General features: G+C 38.5%; 1 protein-coding gene across 1 annotated transcript in view; it reads left to right on the top strand.

Moving 5' to 3' along the window:
* Oseg4 (intraflagellar transport protein Oseg4) overlaps window positions 1-22,705 on the top strand; it is a 337,827-nt gene that overhangs the window by 56,904 nt on the left and 258,218 nt on the right. Inside the window, exons 4-5 of the mRNA XM_067152561.2 lie at window positions 3,426-3,528; window positions 11,010-11,170. Of these exons, the coding sequence (XP_067008662.1) occupies window positions 3,426-3,528; window positions 11,010-11,170 (264 nt within the window). The remainder of the gene's footprint in view (window positions 1-3,425; window positions 3,529-11,009; window positions 11,171-22,705) is intronic.

Here is a 22,705-nt window from a genome sequence, read left to right on the forward strand (position 1 = left end):
TTCCCACGTATCACAAGCAACGTTGCTGTCATGATCACTACTTTTACTCTCAGACTCTATATCCTAGTCCTCGTTTAACAAAACCAAACTTTCTATATCATCATTTGCTAAAACGTTTATATTTGCATCCGCGATCACGAAAAATGTTTAGCTGCTGTGGTATCCAAAACAGAACTTATTCTTTTTTTTCAGACACGATATATCATACGTAATACCATTATAAATGGTCCGTTATTGGGCATTATAGATTTTCCAGCCAACTCACTCCTGGTTGCCAGTGTTTCGCCCCCGTGTGCTACGAAACGCTGGCAACCAGGAGTGAGTTGGCTGGAAAATTTATAATGTCCAGTAATGGAACAATTATATTGGTATTATAAATTTGCTCATTCGGAACAAATGTTTCATATTCCCTATAGGAATCAACATCTATATATCATACGTAATCGGTAAAAACATGATAGATATACACATCAGATTAAAGATCGATGTTTTGTCTAAAGATATATCTCTTTACATTTGTAATAGTTTAAGAACTGTTCGCTAGATAGAAGCACAAAGCAGAAGCTGCTATGCGCGTGCAATACACGTCACTCCGCAGCAGAGAATGTTAGGGAATCGGCGTGCAATTTACAGCACTCCACGTTGAGTGGTTAACTGACTGTTGCAATTCCTCTCCTGTGAGTGTAGGTGATGCAGCACCATCTGCATACAGCATTTTGTAACCTGGGTGAACCTCTGGAAGCAAAGTCTTGCTAGGTTGAAAAACCCTCCATCGAAACGATACCTAACCTCCAGTACTGGGTTGTTCGTAGAAGATTCATGTAGCATGGCAGCAAAATATAATGCAAATGGTGTTGGAGCAATCACACATCCCTGTTTCAGTCCATGAGTAATAAATAAATTTATTCAAGATCCTGTTCTGATGGCAAACCTGTCCAGTCATGCCATCATGGAGGACCCACATCAGATCAACAAAATGCTGAGGACAGCCAAAGTGTTTGAGTACTTCCCACATAGCAGGTCTTGGAACAGAGTCAAATACCTTTTCCAGGACATAAAAGAAGACTAAGAAGAGAGGATTCTGTTGCTCTCTACATTCTTTCTGGAATTGCCCTGCACAGAAGATCAGGTCAGTTGTGCCTCTGGAAGTTCGAAACCCACTCTGGTAGGATTATCTCAGAGATAATCTAGAGGCGGTTAAGCAGAATTCTTGCAAGAATTTTACCTACAATAGGTAGTAGTGATATACTGTGATAGTTACCACAAACACTGCGATCACCTTTCTTGAAGATTATGATGATAGTGGCATTTTTTAGTTCACCGAGTATTTCTCTGACTTTCCAAATTTTGTGGATGAGAGTGAAAATTCTTGTTTTGAGTGATTGACCACCATCTTGGATTAACTCCAAAGGGATGTTGTATCTGGGCCAGGTGCCTTTCTGAGTTTCAGGCGATTGAGAGTTGTACTGAATTCTTGGTAAGTTACTATAAACTATCAAAGGATAGAGAAGGGTCCACCTCCTTCGATACCATTAGATACCATAACTTGTGATTCTTGGTAAGTTTGCGGAACTGCCATCCATGGTTGTTCGGGGTATTGAGGCACATCATGAAGAACATTAGCAGTGGAAGGACGATTTAGAAGAGTGGAGAAATACTCCTTCCAATGCTTCAGGATTTCAGGGCTGTCATTAAGAGTGGTGGAGTTGTCAGCAGTTTTCAGTGTACCTGTTGAAGAGCAAGATGGACCATACAGCTCTTCTATTCCTATGTAAAAGTTCCTCAGATCCTGAGAATCAGATATTTTTTGAAGTTTCTGAGCTTTCTGTAAAATAGTAAAATATAAAAATATGTGATAGGATTATATCACAATAGTAACCACAAACACTGCAATCACCTTTCTTGAAGATTGTGATGATAGTGGCATTTTTTAGTTCACCATGTACTTCTCTGACTTCGCATGAATGACGTGCTTTATGCTCCTCAGAATCTTTGAAAACTAGGTGGAATGAAAGACAAATGGGTGACTTGCATTCTGAATTTCAAAATTTGTCAATCTTTGCTTTAGACAAATGATGAACATCTTTCCCGCTATAGACGCACAAAAGCTAGATTTTTCCCGGCTGAGGTGAGGAATGAACTTCTTCAGAGATCTTGTGAGAGTTGGTGTCGTCTTCCATATATGGCAAAGGAGTTCAAGTGTACAAAGAGGATCCTGAGACTACTTCGTGAATGAGTGGCATAAATGATCTTTTCTCGTCCAAATGGATTGATGCATTAAAACGTCCTGCAATATATCAGCAGTCAGAGCAGTTTCAGAAATGGTCACTATATATTATCCAATGTTATTATCTAGGGTGTAAAGAAGCAGGGACTCTCGGACATGTGTCGCTGTCCAAAGGGAAAGTTACAAAGAAATAGTAGACATCACAAGGTACAGTATGTGCATACATAGTGACAGCTCTACGGAAATGTCAATGGGAAACGTACAAAGAAATTCACTGCATCGCAGAAGATAGTTCAAATTAGCTAGTAGATATTGTTGCCATTAGCTGCAAAGAGAAGGAAAGTCTTCTGATGGATTCCACAGTACACTTTGAGAGGAACACATGCAGGCATCACTGGCAGTTGAGGAGAAGAAAGCTGTTTCCTACCTACGTGTCCCTCACTTAAGTGTGAGTTATAATACAGTTGGATACATATGTGAAATGAAGGGCCTTCCTTGGAGCCAGAGGAGCCTCCATTAAGGCCACAAGCTCCTTCTTCAAGAAACTTGTATTCACACTCAAGGATCTGCAACATTTATTCCTTATGGTTCTGAAGGATTATTTATCCACTTTATCTACATGTTTGTATTTTTGTTAGTTGTCTTTAAATTTTTAATTCTCTGCTTTTGGAGTTTCCTGGTCTAGAAAGCCAAGAATAATGGCCGAGAGGATCCGTCATGCTGACTACAGGACACCTCATAATCTGTAGGTCTTTGGGCTGAGCAGTGGTCGCTTGGTAGTCCATGGCCCTTTGGAGCTGTTGCGCCATGGGGTTTGGTTTTTTGCTTATGGAGTTTGTAATGTTTTTATTTTTTTAGTTATTTAGGTTTGGTATTTTTGTCATTGTAGAACCTCTTTTTTTCTTTCATTTTGTTTTGTCTTCTGGATTCATGTGATCATATGCTAGTGCAGACAGATATCTCTGTTTGATAAATATATAAGCCAAAATTGAGTGTTTTAGACATGTTCTTTGTCTATCCTGGTTGTGTTTTTCCATCCTTACTTCAGCCAGATGGTAAGTTTTTACTAACATCTATCAAACATAATGCTTTCATTGGTACAAGCAATGTCAGATAACATTCAAGTGTGTTAGAACTTGTGATGGTGTGGTAAACATCATTTATAAACTGTGATAATGTGTACCTTCTTGCTCCTTAGGGATCATGGTGCGAAGAAATGATCAACAACCGCAACAAGTCTGTTGTCAAAGGCATGGTGTGGAACTCTGATGGACAGAAGATCTGTATAGTTTATGAAGATGGTAAATACTTAAGTCCTAATATGTATCAGCTGTTTCTCACACTTAATACATAACTTATCCCATAACTGAGTAATTGTTAGATGAATAAGATACAACTGAGAGTGAAGATGTAGAGACTGTTCTTGACCTTTTATATTTTCATGTTTACTTCATCTTCCCACACTAACCAGTCATTGATTTTTCCTATTACATTTTCTGTTGCTTTTTTTTCCCCCTTGAAAAAACAAAAAAACAAAAAACAAAGTGCTGGTACTCACTGCGAAGAAGGTAATACAGCAATTTCCACACTTGTACAATATTCTTCGATAACCCTTTGCCTTCTTTAGATCTCTTCTTAATTTTGGTATTAGCTATTAACCTCATAGCTGTCATAGTCCACATATTTGATAGGGTTCAACTGAGTGAGAGGAGGTGCTATTATCAGTGCAGCTGTCCAGAGATGGCCTAGATGAAGTTACTATAAGGTTCATCTTGAGAAATCCCTTTTGCATTCACTGGAAGATACTGTAGTTGTGCTCAAAGTGTGCTTCGGAGGAAGCAGTATGCCTGTTCCTTTTTTTCCTTGAATATTTTTGAGGAAATCACAGATGACTTTAAGCTTAATTTTCATACTAACCTACTTTCAACTTCATTACTTGTCAGATACTTCCAAGAATTTTCATATCTATACAGTTTACAATCTTGGCACAACTTCCTGTTTCTGGTTGCATACCATCCTATGAGACAAGGCATAAGGGTACCAACATACGAGTTACCAAAAATAAATACTCAGTTTGTGAGCACATTGCTATCAGCCAGAATATTTATAATACATTTTACATCAGTAATAAATCGCAAGTTTCTTCTTCTTAAAAAAAAATAAATAAATAAATTGTGAACTGTTGTACACCACCAGAAAAATCACTGTGTATTCATTTACACATTCCTATCTTATTTGACCAAGTGATTTAGCTGTGAGGTTAGGGTCGTGTAGCTGTAAGCTTGCATTCAGCAGATGGTGGTGAGAAGTTCCTAACTCCTTTACTAACTTCTGAAACATATCAAACTGCATTTAAATTGAAAATTATGAAAATATCTGCTTTTAAAATGGAAAATATGAAAATTAATATTCATTAAATAAAATACACAATCGTTGGACCTTGTACTCACACTTACTTCTTACCTGCTTACTTACACATACGTTATTTGATGGGCGCCAGCTACCACTCAGTGCAGCAATAATAGAATGAGAATCTTGACTATCTCTAAGGTGTGGTGTAATAAGCTTACTTTTGACAACATACCATATAAGTTCTGCGAAAAGGAGATTGGCATTCGGTTTCCCCATTAAACTAGGGGTTAAGTGATTCTACTCTGGAAATGAAATGAAAGATTAATTTGATAGAACAAAATATATTCTTGAAATAATTTCAATAAAAAATAGTAAGTCTTGTTGCAATAAAATAGATGAGAATATGAAATTATGACATTGCAACTGAAAGAAACTAGGCATGAATTTGAATTCTTCTTGACCGGACATTTAACAATTTTATACAAAATATATCCCTCACTGGCTCACTTGACTGTACCTTCAACACTTTGAGTGTAATTACGACGTATACCTTAGATCTGGTGTTTACTGTAGATGTGTCACGCCTAATTTGGTGATGTATCCATGTGACTGCTTCTTCTCCATATCATGTGACTTATTGGTAAGTCTGCACGGTATGACTTAATTACAAGTGTATCCTTCTATGACTCCATCACTGTCCACCATCCACTTTACTTCTTCTCTCTTCACCTTCCGTTTAACTAATGTCTCCCATTGACTGACTGAGGCCACTCGATCTCGTTCACACTCCGACCAACTGTCGCCTCTCCTTCCAATAGAATAATGACTGACGCTACAATATGCAGCCACCTTATATAGACGTTAGGTTGACGCACCTACATAATCTCCAGAAATAACTAATATCTACTCCCACCTCCCTAGGAAACTCAAAGAAACTGAGCTCATCGCTAAATGCTCACGATGACGTAGCCATGATGTAGCGATGACTTTGCATTTACTCCAGCAGTATTGCACAATGTAGCAATGTCACATCCACATCTGACATACAGCAACTCTTTACTGTACATGTATTTAGTGTTAATCTACACACACGTATATATGCATACATTTAACTACAATCACGCAAGAGCGACAAGCATTGCAGAATAGAATTGAACAAGAATGATAATACAATAATAGTAATCTCACAGATAAAATAATAATAGTATGGACATAATAATAATAATAATAATAATAATAATAATAATAATAATAATAATAATAATAATAATAATAATAATAATAATAATAAAAAATACAGATATCACCTTGTAACAGGATTTGAACTGTTACAGTGGGTCTGGCAACTCTGAAGATGGTTTTTCTTGGTTTCCCATTTTCACACCAGACACCTGGGGTTGTACTTTAATTAAGGCCACAGTTGCTACTTTCCAATCCTAGTGATATATTATGAAAATGAACATTACATAAAATTTTAATATGTAAATGATGTTGAATGAGAATACTAAATAAATCTCAGATCTTCAAGTTTTATCTTTTTCTCTTTTTTCCTTTTCTTCCTTAAATGATTAAACGCTAGTTTATACAGTGAGTTCTCATCTGTACTTCTTTCATTAAAACTTCATTCAAAGTGATTTTTTTGAGCAGGATAAATCTCTAAATTTTCTAAAACATTCATTAATCTTCCATTTTTGGAGTTCTTAAATAATAATGTTATTGGCTTTACGTTCCACTTACTACTTTTATGGCTTTCGGAGACGCCGAGGTGCCAGAATTTAGTCTCGCAGGAGTTATTTTATGTGCCAGTAAATCCACCAACACGAGACTGAGGTATTTGAGCACTTTCAATACCATCTGAGCCACTCAGCCCGGCTGGAGTTTTTTAATGGTTTCAGATAAGTCATTATAGGTACAAATACTAATACCTATTATGGTTAAGTTTATCAACAGTTAACCACTAGTGAAAACAAATTCTACATTTCATTTTATTTGTCAGTTGTTTCTTCCTTTCCATTGAATGTACTGGTATATAGATCATCTCCTGTGTGTGGGGGCGGTAAAATACACCCACAGTATCTCCTACCTGTCAGAAGTGGACACTAAAAGCAGTGTCCTCAGAGAGGGTCTCAACTTGGGAGCATGGGTTGGCAACCACTAAGCCCCCAAGCTCAATCTGGCATTGCTTCCACTTGTGCCCGCCTCCTTGTTTTCAACTTTCCTTTTTTACCTTCCTTGATCAATTTGTTAAGAAGGAAGCCATAATTTTCAGTGTTGATTCAGTTTAAGTGTAAACTTAAAGATTTTCAGTTTGCCGAACACACAATTTCAATATAAATATTACACTAACAACCTCATGAATGCAAGGTACCGGTACTCTCTGTAAAATATGTAAATACTGTGTGTGTATGTAAATGTCTCTAGATGTAGTTTAATCATGACATATCTATCTACCTTAAAAAAAAAAAAAAAACACTCATTATTAAAGAAGGAATAAGGTCACACTATGGTGTAATATTTATATTGAAATTGTGTGTTCGGCAGACTGGAAAGCTTTTAAAGTTTACAGTCCTTGGTCAACACTTGTTAATTTTCAACCCACCAGTATTAGATTTGCAGAACCCAGTAAGTCTTTCATTTTCACATCCTTCCTTTCAGTCAGTAGATGCAAAGTGGGTCTTGGTCCATAAGTGGCCATGACTGGTCCATGGTCCAACAGCTCTGCACTCTGACCAGCCAACCGAGCAGAGGAGGGGTGGCCACGACTCTACCATGGCTCTATGCCTCTGCATTCGGGAGACGGGACAGGGCTGGACCTCGCGTCTGGCCCTAACCATCGGCTGTTCTGGGAATGGTTTTCCATGGTTTTCCATTCTTCTGCATTAAGGCAAATACCGGGACAGTTCCTAGTATAGGCCACGGTTGCCATCCCTCTTACCTTTTCCGAGCACCTCCTTCACTGTAACATCTTCCGGCCTGAGAGACGGCGTCACGCCTCTCCTTTAAGGGGAGGAATGAAAGCGTTTTTAGTAGTAGCAGTTCCTTTCCTTTTGCAGATACTCCTCATTATTTTTAGATTCATCCCTCATCCAGTTTTCCTCGGATTATTGTTAAAGGATGGTGGTTGCCCAGTTGTACATACTCTTCAAACACCACCACCACCAGTAGTCATTTACTTTCCTCTCTCATATGGAGCATGTTATCATTGTTCCTTGTCATGCTATGATAAATCTATGCATTTGTTTTGTGCATTGCTACATTTGTATCTAAAACTGCATACTACGTGTTCTCTGTAAATAGTGAAATCAGGGATTTACATGAACAGTGTATGTGCTTCAAGCTGGGGAAAACAGCTTCAGAATGTGACAGTTTTTTGGAGGGATGTTTCTGAACATTTGAGTGATTTTCCCGCTTCAAGGGAGATGTACATCCTGGTTGCCCAGTGTCCTCTTCAGCACCAGAAATACGAGGCATGTTTTATAAGTAAGTACCATTTTGATATTCCACCGATGGAGCGCTGCGGTCAGCATTCTGTGCATGCGCGCTGTGTACCTGCATCTATTGGCAAGGCTGAGACGCCATTACAGCACTAGTCGCCCTTGTGTACATTTGTTGGCAAGCATTTGAAATGGCCTCGCCGATCGAGAGTCTTGCCGACTGTGAAGTCCGGTCTGTTATTCGTTTTCTGAGTGCAAAAGGTTTGAAAGCTATCGATATTCATCGTGAGATCTGTGCAGTTTACGGACCAAACATTATGAGTGATGGAATGGTTAGGAAATGGGTTCGATCATTTAAAGGTGGCCGCAAAGATGTGCATGATGAGGAACGGAGTGGGCGACCTTCAGTCATTAGTGGATTTGGTGCAGGCAGTTGACCAAGCAGTGAGAGAAAACTTTACGATTATGTCATTATCTGACATGTTTCCTCAAGTTTCTCAAAGTGTTCTTTATGAAATTGTGAGTGAATGATTAAATTACCGAGAGGTGTGCTCACGTTGGGTACCGAAAATGTTGACGGAGGAGCACAAAAGCAAACGTTTGGGCAGTGCCTTAACTTTCCTGGAGCGTTACCACAAGAAAGGTGATGATTTTTTGAGTCAAATTGTAACGGGGGATGAAACCTGGGTGGTCTACATTACACCTGAATCAAAACAGCAGTCTATGGAATGGCGACATTCAACTTCACCCAAGAAAGTGAAGTTTAAGCAAACAATGTCAGCCTGGAAAATCATGTGTACCGTGTTTTGGGACAGAAAGTGGGTGTTACTGGTGGACTTTTTGCTCCGTGGTGAGACAATCAATTCAGCGACGTATTGTGAGACCTTAAACAAATTGCACCACTCAATTCAGAACAAAAGGCGTGGCATGCTCCGTAAGGGCATCCTTTTGTTTCATGACAACGGCCGCCCACATGCGGCTCATCGAACCTTAGGCCTCATCACATCATTTCGCTGGGAACAACTCGATCACCCTCCATACAGTCCCGATCTTGTGCCCAGTGATTACCACTTGTTCCCGCATTTGAAGAAACATAAGGCCGGCAAACGCCACGACGATGATGATGGTGTAAAGATGGCAGTGTTGCAGTGGCTGACAAATCAGGCGGCCAACTTCTATGAGGATGGTATGCAAACGCTCGTTGTACCATATGACAAGTGCCTCAATATTGGTGGGAATTATGTTGAAAAGTAGAGTAATGTACAGGCTTTCATATAAAAATAAAATTGTTAAAAAATCTCTGTTTGTTTTCCATTTATTTCCCTCACAAGGGAAGTACTTTGAAGCTAATGGATCCAGTAACATCTTAAGGTATTTATTGACTCATGGAGTATATGAAGAGATCCGAGGCTGAAGAGACACAAACAAGATTTAAAATTATACATCCATCATTGTTTGATTTTGGAATTTTACCTCATATTTTGCAGATTTATCATCATCATCATCAGTAATTTCATTTTTCCAGCTTGAGCCTGGTTGAGATGTTAATGGCATCTTTTCACCTTCCTCTATCCAACCACCATTGTTGCTCCTCAACTGTCTTCCAATCCATGTTCCTTCGTAACATACTGTTCTGGATTGAATACAGCCTTAGTACACCTTCCTTCATTCTTAGCATCAATCATCCATTTCAGTATCCTTCCATCTTGCATGCTCTTAACATGTCCAAACCATCTTATCTTATTTCTCTCCATTCTGTCTGTGAACATTTCCCTTTTTTTTTTCCGTTCCTGACATCCTCATTTTTTACTCTGTTCTTTCTTGTCTACTGTACCCTACTATTTAAAATATTTCATCTCTCTGGCCTGGATTTTACTCTCTGGTCTTTGTGTTAGTGTTCTTGTCTCTGCTGCATGTATCATCATCATCATCATCATTTCCCTTTATCCAGCTGTAGCCGGGTAGGGGCAAATATGGTTCCTCTCCATTTTCTTCGGTCTTTCCACCACTCCTCCTCCAACAGTGTGTCCCAGTCCAGGTTTCTTCTTATAATACTGCGTTGGATTGTGTCCGTCCATCTCAATCGTGGTCGACCACGGCCTCTCCTTCCTTGCATTTGCATTTCCATCACCTTTTTTGGCATGTATCAGTATGTGGCAATAATACATCTTGTACATCTCTTTTCTCTTCCTCCTTCCAGACCAAGTTCTTCAAACTCTGGTAAAATGTATCATTTTAATGATCTCCATTTTGAATCCTGCATCAATTTGCTTCCCGAATTTTTGAAACTTTCACAGTTTCAAAGTCTTGTACTTAATTCTTTCTCTTTCTCCCCTAGTTAACACCATTGTCTTACTTTCCTCCATGCTTATATTAATTCTGTTTCCAATTTTTCTCATTCAGCATGACCTCTTGACGTTGTATTTCCTCACAATTTGCTCCTTGCACCACAAACATCACCTTCATTTCCCTGTTCCCATATTTTGCCTCTTTTCTCAATTACAATTTCATCCATTACCATTATGAACAACAATAGTAACAGCACACTTCCCCTTCTCAGTCCAGTTACATTCCAGAGTCATTCTTTCCTACCTGCAGATATCTGGACATGCATTAGATCATTTGTTTTCTAAATTCTATTTCTTGACTTTCCATATCTTTGCTTTGGGGATGCTATCATATACCTTTTCTAAATCGCTCCACATTCCTATTGGTTTTTTAATCATGTGTCTCATATTGAAGTTGGGGTGTAGTGTTGATCTTCCATTTCAAAAGCGTTATTGCACAGCTTACAGTTGTCCTTCCACCTTTCTTCTCATCCTCCCTTATAGTATCTTTTTGAAATATTTTGGCTATTTGTTATGTGAGTATAATTATCACATACCTCCTTGTCATCCTTCTTGAATACAGGTACTGTTATTTCTTTGCTTCAGTACTCTGGCACAGATGCCTGCTAAGGACTTAAAATATGTTTATATCTATTTATCTTTACATAGGTGCTGTTATTGTGGGCTCGGTGGACGGGAACAGGATCTGGGGAAAGGAACTGAAAGGCGTTACTCTGTCTGGTGTCGAGTGGTCTCCCGATGGCAAGATGCTACTCTTCAGTCTGCGAAATGGAGAAATACATGTCTACGACAATCAAGGAAGCTTTATGGTTGGTAACTGTTGTTTGTCTTGTTTCACATACTTCAGAGAAGAGTTTAATTCCAATTTTCTTTCTGGCAGACTTCTGTAAATATTATTTCTGAAGCTTTTCATTCTCTCATTTGCAAACAAGCCACTGGCTCCAGTTTGTTTTCTATTAGGAAACTGGTTTCTTTTCAAGCAGTATTTTATCTTGTGTTATAAATACATATTATTTTTCATGTCTGTTCTTCCTTTGAGGGGCTAATTTTTTGTCTTAAGTAATCAACTTTTTTAAAAATTCATCTCACATATAATTCAAACATACAGTACTTAGTTTTGAAAAATCTCAATTTTTATAAATTTATTGTCAGCTAGCATTACCTGCTACTCCATCCATATGGAATTTGTTTTTTACAAATTATAATTTTTATATTATAGCGAATTATAATCTTGAAACACTCAGAATGATAGAAGAACATTTTAAAGATCTTAAGCGCAACATTACACAGCTCTGTATGCACCACCACCTTCCTTTTGATACCCACTACAGTGCATACACCTCTCCAATCTATCTCCAATCTCCCCAGCCTTCAGCAGTATGACAACTTGTTTGCACGCTACTTACTTTATGTTGTTGTCCTACCTGCCCGTGTCATCTCTCAGAACCCCTATTTTTACCTTATAGCTTCTTTGTACATATCATGTGTTCTTGTTCCTGGAAACACAGACATGCTGCTGCTGCTGCTCGTCCTGGAGCAAGCTACATAAAACTCCCTGTGACAGAAGCAGCACTTTTGTAAATCAGCAGTGCCTGCAATGCAGAGCATTTGACCTTGCAACATGTTGATAGTCATTGCAAAACAGACGCTGACGGGAAACCACAGGCGCTTGAACTGGAACGGATAGTTGTTGGGGATGAGAGGGATACATCGAATGTACACACTCTCTCCTTGGGCACTGGCTGTCAGTATGGTAATCTCTGTCACATTTATTTGTAGCGACTTTACCAACATCATAAGAGTGCTAACTTTCAAAGTGATGGTGTGTCCTGGAAGTCTGAGTGTGCTCAGAGAGTTTAAACACTTGGTTGAGTAATGGTGTTATTAATAGCAGCCATCTGGTCATTTTTTTTTTTTTAATCTGAAGCCATTTCATTTCTGTTTTGACTCAGTTAATTTATAACTGTTAGGTTCTTCAGGCTGCTGAAACTAATTTTGGTTAATAAATATATAAACTAACTGAAAAAGAAAACATGTAATTACAGTATTATACTTGAATTAAGTTGTTTCTTTTTCGGGTAGTTTATAAATTTATTACTCAAAGTTTCAGCAGACTGAAGAACGTAACACGTATAACAAAACATAAACTGAAAAGGTCATTTTTAGGCATGAGCCTCCCTGGCTCAGGCGGCAGCACGTCGGTCTCTCACCGCTGGGTTCCGTGGTTCAAATCCCGGTCACTCCATGTGAGATTTGTGCTGGACAAAGCGGAGGCGGGTCAGGTTTTTCTCCGGGTACTCTGGTTTTCCCTGTTGTATTTCATTCCTGCAACACTCTTCAATATCATTTCATTTTATCTGTCATTCATTATTTAAAGATAAGAATTTCATTATCTTCCATATTGAACTGAGTTCACAATTAAAATGAAAGAAGTTATATACTGGTTCAGCCCCTTTCAATACATGTATAATTACAAATGTAATGTTACATTACTTGTTGATTATAAGTGGTACCGGTTTCGACCACTGTTCCAGGTCATCATCAGCCGATCACATAAAATATAAAAAACAATGCACAGGAAAACAATAGGTGATGTATAAATTTTCACTAGTTGTAGTTCATGAAGTATTATAACATTTTTAGCCATAGCACTGCGTGTTGAATGTTCTTAAAATCTTGGAGAGGTCGAGGATCAATCATATAAAAGAAGCCAGATGTAAGTTCTTGGAGAGCGGTAAAACTTATGTGCTAATGGCCTGTGTTTTAAAATGTTTATGAAACTCGATGAAAAATTTAAATAGCTCTAGGATTAAGTTTGTGAACGTTGCTAGGTGTGAAATTATATAATACAGTGTAATATACTTGACAATAGAAATATATACACTAGAGTCCTGTTAATCCGAACCCCGTTAATCCGAAAGTCCGGTTAATTCGAACTGAAATATTGAAATGAAAGAACATATTATCGAATGAAGATTTACTTGCATTTTATTAGTCATGTTTTACTGGAATAACTTAATGTAAACAAAATTACACATCATAAACCATCAACACTGGTTGTTTATCTTTACAAAGTCTGTTAGTTTCCTTTGCCGTAGTGATTGGAACCTACTTGAAGAGCAGTGTTAAACCGTGTCTTATGAACATCACATCAGTGGGCGTAGCAGTGGAGTGTTGCTCGACGTAGCGTCCGGCAAGTTCTAAGGTGGCCGCAGCATCTGAACGTGACACTAGTTGTTCATTGTGGTCTTCTTCATCGTCACTCTGTTCTAGAGATGGGTAGTTCGTGAACGAGTAGTTCAAAACGAACTAGTCGCTAAAGTGAACTATTGAACTAGGTCACAATTATATTTGGCAGCAGTTCCTGCCGACTGCTCGTTCTCTCGAACATAAATAATAAACGAACGAGATTCCACATTGCGACTGCAGCGCCTAATAGCGGCTGAATATCGGGACTTGGTCTCCATAATCACGGCCGACTGGATCCCTCGCTTTGCTCAAGGAGTTAGCTAGAGCGACGCATCAAGTCGGCCATGACATAATTCGTTCCTAAAAACAAGAGAATAAATTCTGTATTACATCTTATTTTGTATATGGCGTCTACAACTACAGCCTGACAAGGGGAAATAAAGCCAGAATCCACGAATTATGTTTGCTACATACACTGAAACTCATATATTTTCTAAAGACCTGCAGTACATGTGGATGCTCTGCAGTCGGTACATTCCATGAGTTGAGACCTATACGAACTGTAAAGAAACAGTTCGTAAAGAACTATTTTGTCTGCAGTTTAGGTCGTTCATTCCGTGAGTTGAGACATAATCGAACTGTAAAGATACAGTTCGTAAAGAACTATTTTGTCTGCAGTTTAGGTCGTTCATTGCGTGAGTTGAGACATAATCGAACTGTAAAGATACAGTTCGTAAAGAACTAGTTTGCAGTTCAGGTCTTTCAAGAAATATGTGGATGCTTCTGTAGAGTAAACGAACTGTAATGAGAATTCGTAAAGAACTATTTTGTTTGCAGTTTAGGTCGTTCAACCTGTTTCCTAAATTATTTACTTTGTCTCATAAAATAAAATAATGCAGTAAATGAACATGCGGATAGGTTTCCATAAAATCAAACAGTATGCTTATTTAAATACTCGGAAAAGTATATTAAGCTCACTTTGTAAGAGCTTTTAAAAATTACATACCGTACAGAAAACATTTACAAAATTAAGCATAAGTATTAAAAATATGACTAAATTTATGATAAACATGGCAAAGAAATATTAAAACACATACGTATAGTACAATTAATACGTTGGTATATTTCTATAAGACAAAACAGCATGCTTACTTCAGTATGTAGAACACAATATTATAAGACACTTTTTGGTACATTTTATATAACAAAAAATTAGAGTTTAAAAATAAATCAAACATATAAAACCCAAGTTTGCAAAATATGAATAAACTTAAGAAAATTTGATAAAGAAATACACAATATTCACATTTATTTAAAGTTAAGCGATTAGAAACATCAATTATTTAAAAACACTCATAAAAAGAATTGAAATTACCGGAACCATTAATTTGGAGAATATTGACTGCATTCTAAAAGTTACCAATTATGGTGCAAAAATACAATTTGGGATGCCTTTGCTGTAGTAAGTCTATTTCTTTTCTCCGTAATTATCTGCCCTATCTTGGAGAAGATCCTTTCACAGGGGACAGATTTTGCCACTACTTACAGTCTTCTTTTTACAAGCTCGTACGAGTGGGGATAGACGCCTCTCCTTTCCTTCCACCACTTCAACGGATCTTCCCTTCTGTCCAGTAGAGGTTCCTGCAAGTATTTATTTAATTCTACAATTCCTGCTGAAGTCGGATTTTGAGGGGCGATCACTTATTTTACCTCGCGGTCAAAATCTTCCCAAAGTGATGACGTGAGGCTAGAAGATGCAGGTCCTGCCACAGATAACGTAATGGCTGGCTCGTGATCCAGCCGCAAATTTACTGCACAAACTTTCTTCTTCAACGAATCGTTAGCTGCGGTGAATTTAGACACATTGCTGAAGCCATACTTTTTGAATCTTGGATCCAGTAATGTCGCATGTGCAGTCAGTTCGTTGTCTTCAATGTCTTTGAAACGCTTCAACAATTGTTCTTTTAAAGTCTTTACCAAATAAACTACTTCAACAGGAAATCTCTTATCCTGTTCGTACGCAATAAGTCTTCGGTTCATTGCCCGAACAAACAGTATCACCTTAGCTCTGGATACAGACTTTTCTGAGCTTACCTCAACTGTTATTTCTTCAAATACCTGAAGTACTTCAGTTGCATATTCCACTATATTCCACTCATGTTGAGTCAACACTTCCACACTGCTTTGTAAAATAGCTAATGTGGAAAGTACAGCATCTTTTGCTTGAACAATCCGCTTCAACATATCATGCGTAGACTTCCACCTCGTCACTACGTCTTGCTTCAATTTGAGCTCGGGTAGTCCCATTTGTTTTTGAACAGACTGCATTTTAGCGAGGGCATGCGAGCTCCTTTTGAAATATTCTACTATTGCCTTCACTTTTTGTATGACAACATTTATTTCACCACTGCGCAGTCCTGTCTGCACCACAAGGTTTACTGAGTGCGCGAAACACGACAAGTGCCGCCAGTTACATAATCTTATTGCAGCAACAATGTTACTGGCGTTGTCACTGACGACAGCAACAACTTTATTCTCTAACCCCCACTCACGCACTGTCTCTTTCAAGCGCCCTGACAAATTTTCAGCAGTGTGTCCGTCCCGAAATTCAACACATCCTAATTAAACGGTACTCAGCTGGCAATCAGCATTGATATAATGGACTGTAACGGCCAAGAAACTTTGATTATTTATGGATGTCCAAGAATCGGTTTAAGACAAACAGCTTGTACATCTTCTAGGAGTTTCTGCACCTTTTCAACAGTGTTGCGATAATATTGTGGTAATAAACTGGTGGAAATAGTTTTTCTAGTTGGGAGATTATATCCTGGGCACAGTAAATTTACAAAATCTTTAAATTCGGGCTCCTCCACCATACTGAAAGGATGGTAGCCTTTAACTGCCAGTTTCATTAATTGTTCGTCAATTACTTTTGATTTATGTACAGTAACCGGTTTCTTTACTCTAATATAGTCACCCATACTTGTCTGAGTAGCATTTCCGCTTGAGGAAGGCTTATCAGGAGGTCGCATTTCGGTGATATTGTCTGTAAATACACCTGATGCTTCAGAACTAACGTGTTGTTGTGGGTATGGTTCATATCTTGAGGTACAAACGGTCGGGTGCTTTATTTTTATGTGTCTCTGTAAATTACCTAAAGAACCACAGACAATGCTTATAATTTGTGAACAATAAACACACTTCGCTCTTTTACCCTCTTCCACTTCACTGAAATGGTTCCACACTTGGCTTCTTCTCCGTGGCGGCATAATTATAAATGTTATAATATCACTTGAAACATATACTCGCACAAACTCGGAAATACACCAACTAGTTGAACTAAATGAACTGTAGGAACTTGTTTATGAAATGAACTATTATAAAATTGACAAGTGCACAAGTGCAAGAATAGTCGACCTGTACATCAGTGTTGCCAACTCCAGCGACAGCGACAAGTCTCTTTGAAGTCATTTAGCGACAGAATTTCAAAGTTAGAGACGAACGACTTTTCTGGAGATTTTAGGAACATTTAGAGACAATTCTGATAAATTATGATTTATGGTTTGATAAATTTGGTGAGTGAAGTAGGTTAGTTAACACTATGAAAAATACAAGTGGCAAAGTCGCATTCTGATTGACTGCCGGCATCTTTTAACTTAAATGCAGTGAAGAATATTACCGTATATTTTTATTGTAAACTTAATTATCATATTTTGTTATGAGAAATCGTTTCGTATGGCAATTATTGCACCCGACTCTAACTGAGCATAGAGTCATTTTTCTTTTATTACGAATAGCGCCTGGGGCAGTCAAAGTCGAACTTCTTCAAATAGCTAAATTACTGAAAAACAATGACAAATGTGTTATAGATGACTTAGCAGAGAAGACTAAACATTATGTCCTAAGATTGCAGCATTATCACTGCGAGTTGAATCCCATAGAACCAGTTTGGGGCCTTGTTAAAGGTTAAGTAGGAAAACACACACAACTTTTAGGTTAAGGGACTTGCATGCCTTAGCTAAAGGACTTGCTTATGAAACAGCTGAGAAAAGGCACCGCAGGCGTATTTCAATCATGTGGTGAAGGGAAAGGAAAACTATGGTAGTTAGACGGGATTACGGACTCTGTAAATGCATCATCATCAAGTGAAGGCGACGACTCTTACACGGATATGGAGGGAATCGAGCCACTGCCAGAAGACGACTAATGAGACTGAGTAAGTTATGTACAAATTACTTCGATTTTATTGTTTATTTATGAGTCATATCTGTCTGTCTATTCTTGTAAGTTACGGTAGTAAAATTGGTACATATCAGCGTATACACGGCCCGGTGCAGATCTTGTGCAGCCTTCGTCGCCTGATTTGAGGGAGCTGTGAAAGTAAGATTTTTTTTTTTGCTAGGCACGTGAATATACATTTTAAAATTATTGCATATCAAACAAATAAACTGTAACTGGATTATGGAGGTTAATTCGACTTACCGACTTTTAATTTAGAATTTGCTGAAGTTTGTCTAACATTAGTTGGCAACCCTATGTGCAACTATCTGGCGAGAAAGCTAGGAAATAGAGAAATAAGAAGTGACTGGACGTAGTGCGCTGCGCAGAGTCCAAGAACAAACAACGAAGAAGAAGAGAAATAAGAATATGCCGGCATGGTTGTTGGAAAAAACTTGATGGACATGTTCATCTTATTATGTGCATTGAAAGCCATCGATGTGTATTGTGAAATAACAATTATGTATTTAGACCTAATCAGTGATTTCGTGTTAAATTTTAACTGCTGTATATATAAAGATGCACAGTCGAACAAATTATATACATGACACGGCATAAGCCCAAAAGCCTATAATTGTCATGTCTATGTATACATGCGTATGCGCGAAGTTGGAGGAAATGGAGATGTGAACTAGTGAACTAAACGAACTAGTCTTTCGAACTGTTCGTGGCAGTGAACTAGATCACATTGAACTGATCGCAAGAAAAAACTATTTTTCCCATCACTACTCTGTTCCTCATCGACTCCAGATTCTTTCTCCACCATAGCTACAATTTCTTGGTCTGTTAGTAATTGATGACAGTCAGCTTCCATCCACTCGCTAATTTCATTTTCATTGGCTTCCTCACAACCAGGAAGTTGTTGAACAATTTCAAGGAGATTGTCATTTGCAGATGCTTCCGCTGGACTCTCAATGAATGCGAGACTCGGCCACAGTTTCTTCCACGTTTTCCTCATTAACGCTCACTGACACCGTCCCATGCCTCTGCTGCCCAGTAAACCACATCCTTTACATTCAAGTTCTTCAGTTTTTGAAGAATGGTAAGTGAACTGTCATTCTTAATCACGTATCTAAGAAGTTTCCATTTATACACAAGTTTTACATTTTGCAGAACACCCTGATCCGTTGGCTGCAATATCGACATAACATTAGGAGGCAAGAAAATTGCTCTTATTTCACTACAAGTTAATTTACTCACTGCTGGGTGCGATGGAGCATTGTCAATTAAGCGCAGTGCCCGAGAAGGCAAACCACTTTTTACACTAATGGCCGGTTTCTGAAATGACAGTTATCTGTAGATGGGTAGTTACCAGTGACTTAACGTGGTGATATGTTTAAGATGAGTTTCCGAAACAACAGTTATCGGCTTCTTCACAGTTATCTCCTCAAAGACTGGTAACTGCAGCTAGTGCTGTAGTTACCTCTGAGTTAGAACTGATTCCAACAAATACCGCTATGAGGCGCCACTCCATACCGTTTCGTACATGATCATATATTACTTTCGTAGACATTAGAAAGTGATAATGAATGGTTATAATATATTTACAGCCTTTCATTGTAGTTTTAACGTGCTTGGGTGTGCTGGACTCGACATTATTTCAGTTAGTACATTTACTTCCTGCCTGTTGCCATTTCTTGGTGGATGCTGTACTTTTGTATCCGTCTCTTGGCGCAGGCCAGAGCAAAGTGTAGCTTCCACTGAAGTCCCAGTCTCATCCATGGCTGTGACAATATGGAAGTTGCTGAGGTATGGGTGGTGCTGAATAATGACATTCGGAGCACAAATAGTGTCCGAGTGTTATGAAGAGTGTTGCTCATAGGGTCAGTCGTGCTGCAGTGGCACATTCTGGCCCAGTGAGGAAAGCAATGGCAAACTACCTCACTCCTCGTCTTGCCTAGTAGCCTCATTTAGGCTCTGCCATTGGTTTTTGCTGTTTCCCTATAACTGCATAGCCTTTAGTGGTGCTATTTGAGGATCCAACCAGCCTCTGGGCTGATGACCTAACAGACAGACTTTTACTTCCATGTTATCACTGGCTTTAGTTGCTGATTACACTTGTATGGTGTCATCTGTCCCAGCTGTTTAGGTTATAATCTCCTCGGAGCATGACGCCTCTACTGTAGATGTATCTTCCAATACGGGAAATGAATCGTCAAATAAAATGGAACTCGAGTGGAACGGATTTTCATCAGGCTCTAATTGATCTTTCAGTGCAGCTATAATGTTAAGATCTCTTTCGTCATGCTTTGAATCATGAGTCCCACCAACTTACCGTAGTGAACACAATCTGAAATTAAGGAGGATTTGCCATTAATATTTACATTTGTACCAAATAATAAATATCTTAGGTACCGGTATGCATTTAATATTAACCTGCTGAATAATAAATATAGATTTTTCATTGCTTTTTTAATGCTATTATATCCTTTAACCGGTGACGTGAGGTCTCATAGACTCCTATTAAACATAAAACATCTGGACTTCTTTAATTAAAAATCTTGCAGGGAGCTGTAGTTTTGTCATCTTATCTGTTTCAACACACTTCACACCCTGAGTCAGGGCTAGCTCGCTACGTTCGATTGAAGTTCTTAAGTGGACTTCACGTCAGCAGTTACGAGAGTATTTTTGTCGATGCATGTTGCGTGGTCAGTGTAAAAAAAAAAAAAGGCTACAGTTGCAGCGAGAACAGATGGATATAGTACCATCAGTGCAGAACTTCAGTGTCGGAATTACGGAATTATAGGTTCCAAAGTGTGCGGCACGTTTTCATTTATGTGATTATTTTCGTTTACACTTGTTCTGTTCTGGATCAATGAAAAGTGATCTGATTGACGACAACGTTCAAGGTGAAATTTAAGACGATGTCTGCATACTGTCAATAAGAAAGAAGAGGAAGTAATATATACCTAATTTTTGCATCATTAGATCGTACGTATTTTCATATTATGAGAGATTATTACATGCTGAATCAGACTGATTGACATGACTCTGTACGTATTTGCCAACCATTTTTCATTGTAGAATACTTCTGTTAGTAAAAGTAACTAGATATTACCAAAATAACCCTAAAACATTTGCGTAGAGACATCTATCGGAGGACGAGAGGTACTAAACATGACGATAACTGTACTGTTTATTACCAGGGCTTATAAATCTGGATTTAAGTTTCCGGAAACTCATTAAAGTTAACAGCACAGTTAAAGTCACAAGCACTTTTAGGTAACTCACAGGTAACTGTGGAGTACCAGAAACCGGCCATAAAACTTTTTATTGAGGGAGCAAACTGTTTTTCAAACCATTCTTTGAAAAGTTGTGCATCCATCCGTGCCTTTCTTTGATTTCTGTAGTAAACTGGAAGAGTGTTCATGTTACAGTTTTTAAATGCCCTTGGTTTTGCTGATTTGCCGATAACCATTAGGGTTAATTTATTTGTTCCTGCAGCATTACTACACGCTAATACAGTAACAAGTTCCTTACTCATCTTAAACCCATGTGCACGAGACTCCTCCGCAGACGCAAGGCTTTTAATGGGAAGGGCCTTGAAATTCAAATCTGTTTCATCGGCGTAATACACAGTTGTTGCAGTGAATAATTTCCTGATGCTACCAAGTCATTCAATTCCCTGATGTAATATTCTGCAGCAGCATGATCACCTGATAACTGTTCTCCTGTTATTGTTAACTGACGTATTCCATGCCTTTTCTTCCATCTATCAAACCATCCAGTACTGGCAGTGAATGAAACATCTCCATTCAATAATGTATTTAAATGATGCGCCTTTTCTTGAAAAAGAGATCCACTTAACAGAGTATCTTTTTGTCTCTCCTGTGAAAACCATACATAAAGCGCTTCATCAAGTTTATCGCATTTGGACACTTTTGATGTTTGGCGGATTTTAAGGATGTCTGTTGACGATGCTGTACAAAACTGTTCGATTTTAGAATGGTTTCTCTTCCAGTTGGAAATCGTAGCTTTTCCAACACCAAACTCGACAGATAATTTTGATGCACTGTCACCCTTATCCAACCGTTTCAGCACTTCAAGTTTTTCTTTAAAAGTACAAGACCTGTACTTTTGTTTGCTTGCCATTTTCAAGCCTTAACTTAATCAAATTTATCACAGTATAGCGCTGCTAGTAAGCTGAGACAAAGCCAGCAGCCAGCTGAGGAGGCAGAATCACCCAGAGACCTTCACAGCTGTGGCGTGCTGCGGTGAGTCATGTGTTCACGTTCTGCAGCGCTACCACTGAGAGAACTATTAAATAAACACCATAAGCAGCTCTTCGCATCCCGGGCACAATGCAAAAGTGTAACCCGTTACCATATTTTAGCAGTTTTAGGAGACACGTTTTAACCTGGTTTTAGTCGTTTACTCCTCTACGGGTCCTTAACTACCCTACTGTAATTTTATACAGTATTTTATTAATGTAACTGCTAAAGAATGGACATTTCAAATTACGGTATGTACTGTACTGTATTGTAGAAACTATTTTCCTCAAACGGTTGAGGCGCTGGCCTTATTATAACTCGCTGATGTACCCGTGCTTCGCTACGGGATTCTCAGAAAGACTGACTTTGTGGTTTTCCTAACTGAAATCAACATAGGTCATTACAAAAACGTAAGTATGAATGTAGCGATTAAAAGCAATGCTATCATATAAAATACTCAATCAAATGGAAAGCCGCACGTTTTATCACTTTTAACAAACAGTGCTGCGGTTAGATTGCGGTGCCAATCTAATAGTCCAAAGTTCCAGAGCCAGGATGGCCAGGCCGCAGATTGCCATGAACACTCATCTGTCATTATTCTGCTAAATATGCACACTGTTCATTCCAATCAGTACCTCAGAGTAGGGATTGAATAGCCCGAATGCT

The sequence above is a fragment of the Anabrus simplex genome, chromosome 8, assembly GCF_040414725.1.
Source record: "Anabrus simplex isolate iqAnaSimp1 chromosome 8, ASM4041472v1, whole genome shotgun sequence".
NCBI classification, from domain to species: Eukaryota; Metazoa; Arthropoda; class Insecta; order Orthoptera; family Tettigoniidae; genus Anabrus; species Anabrus simplex.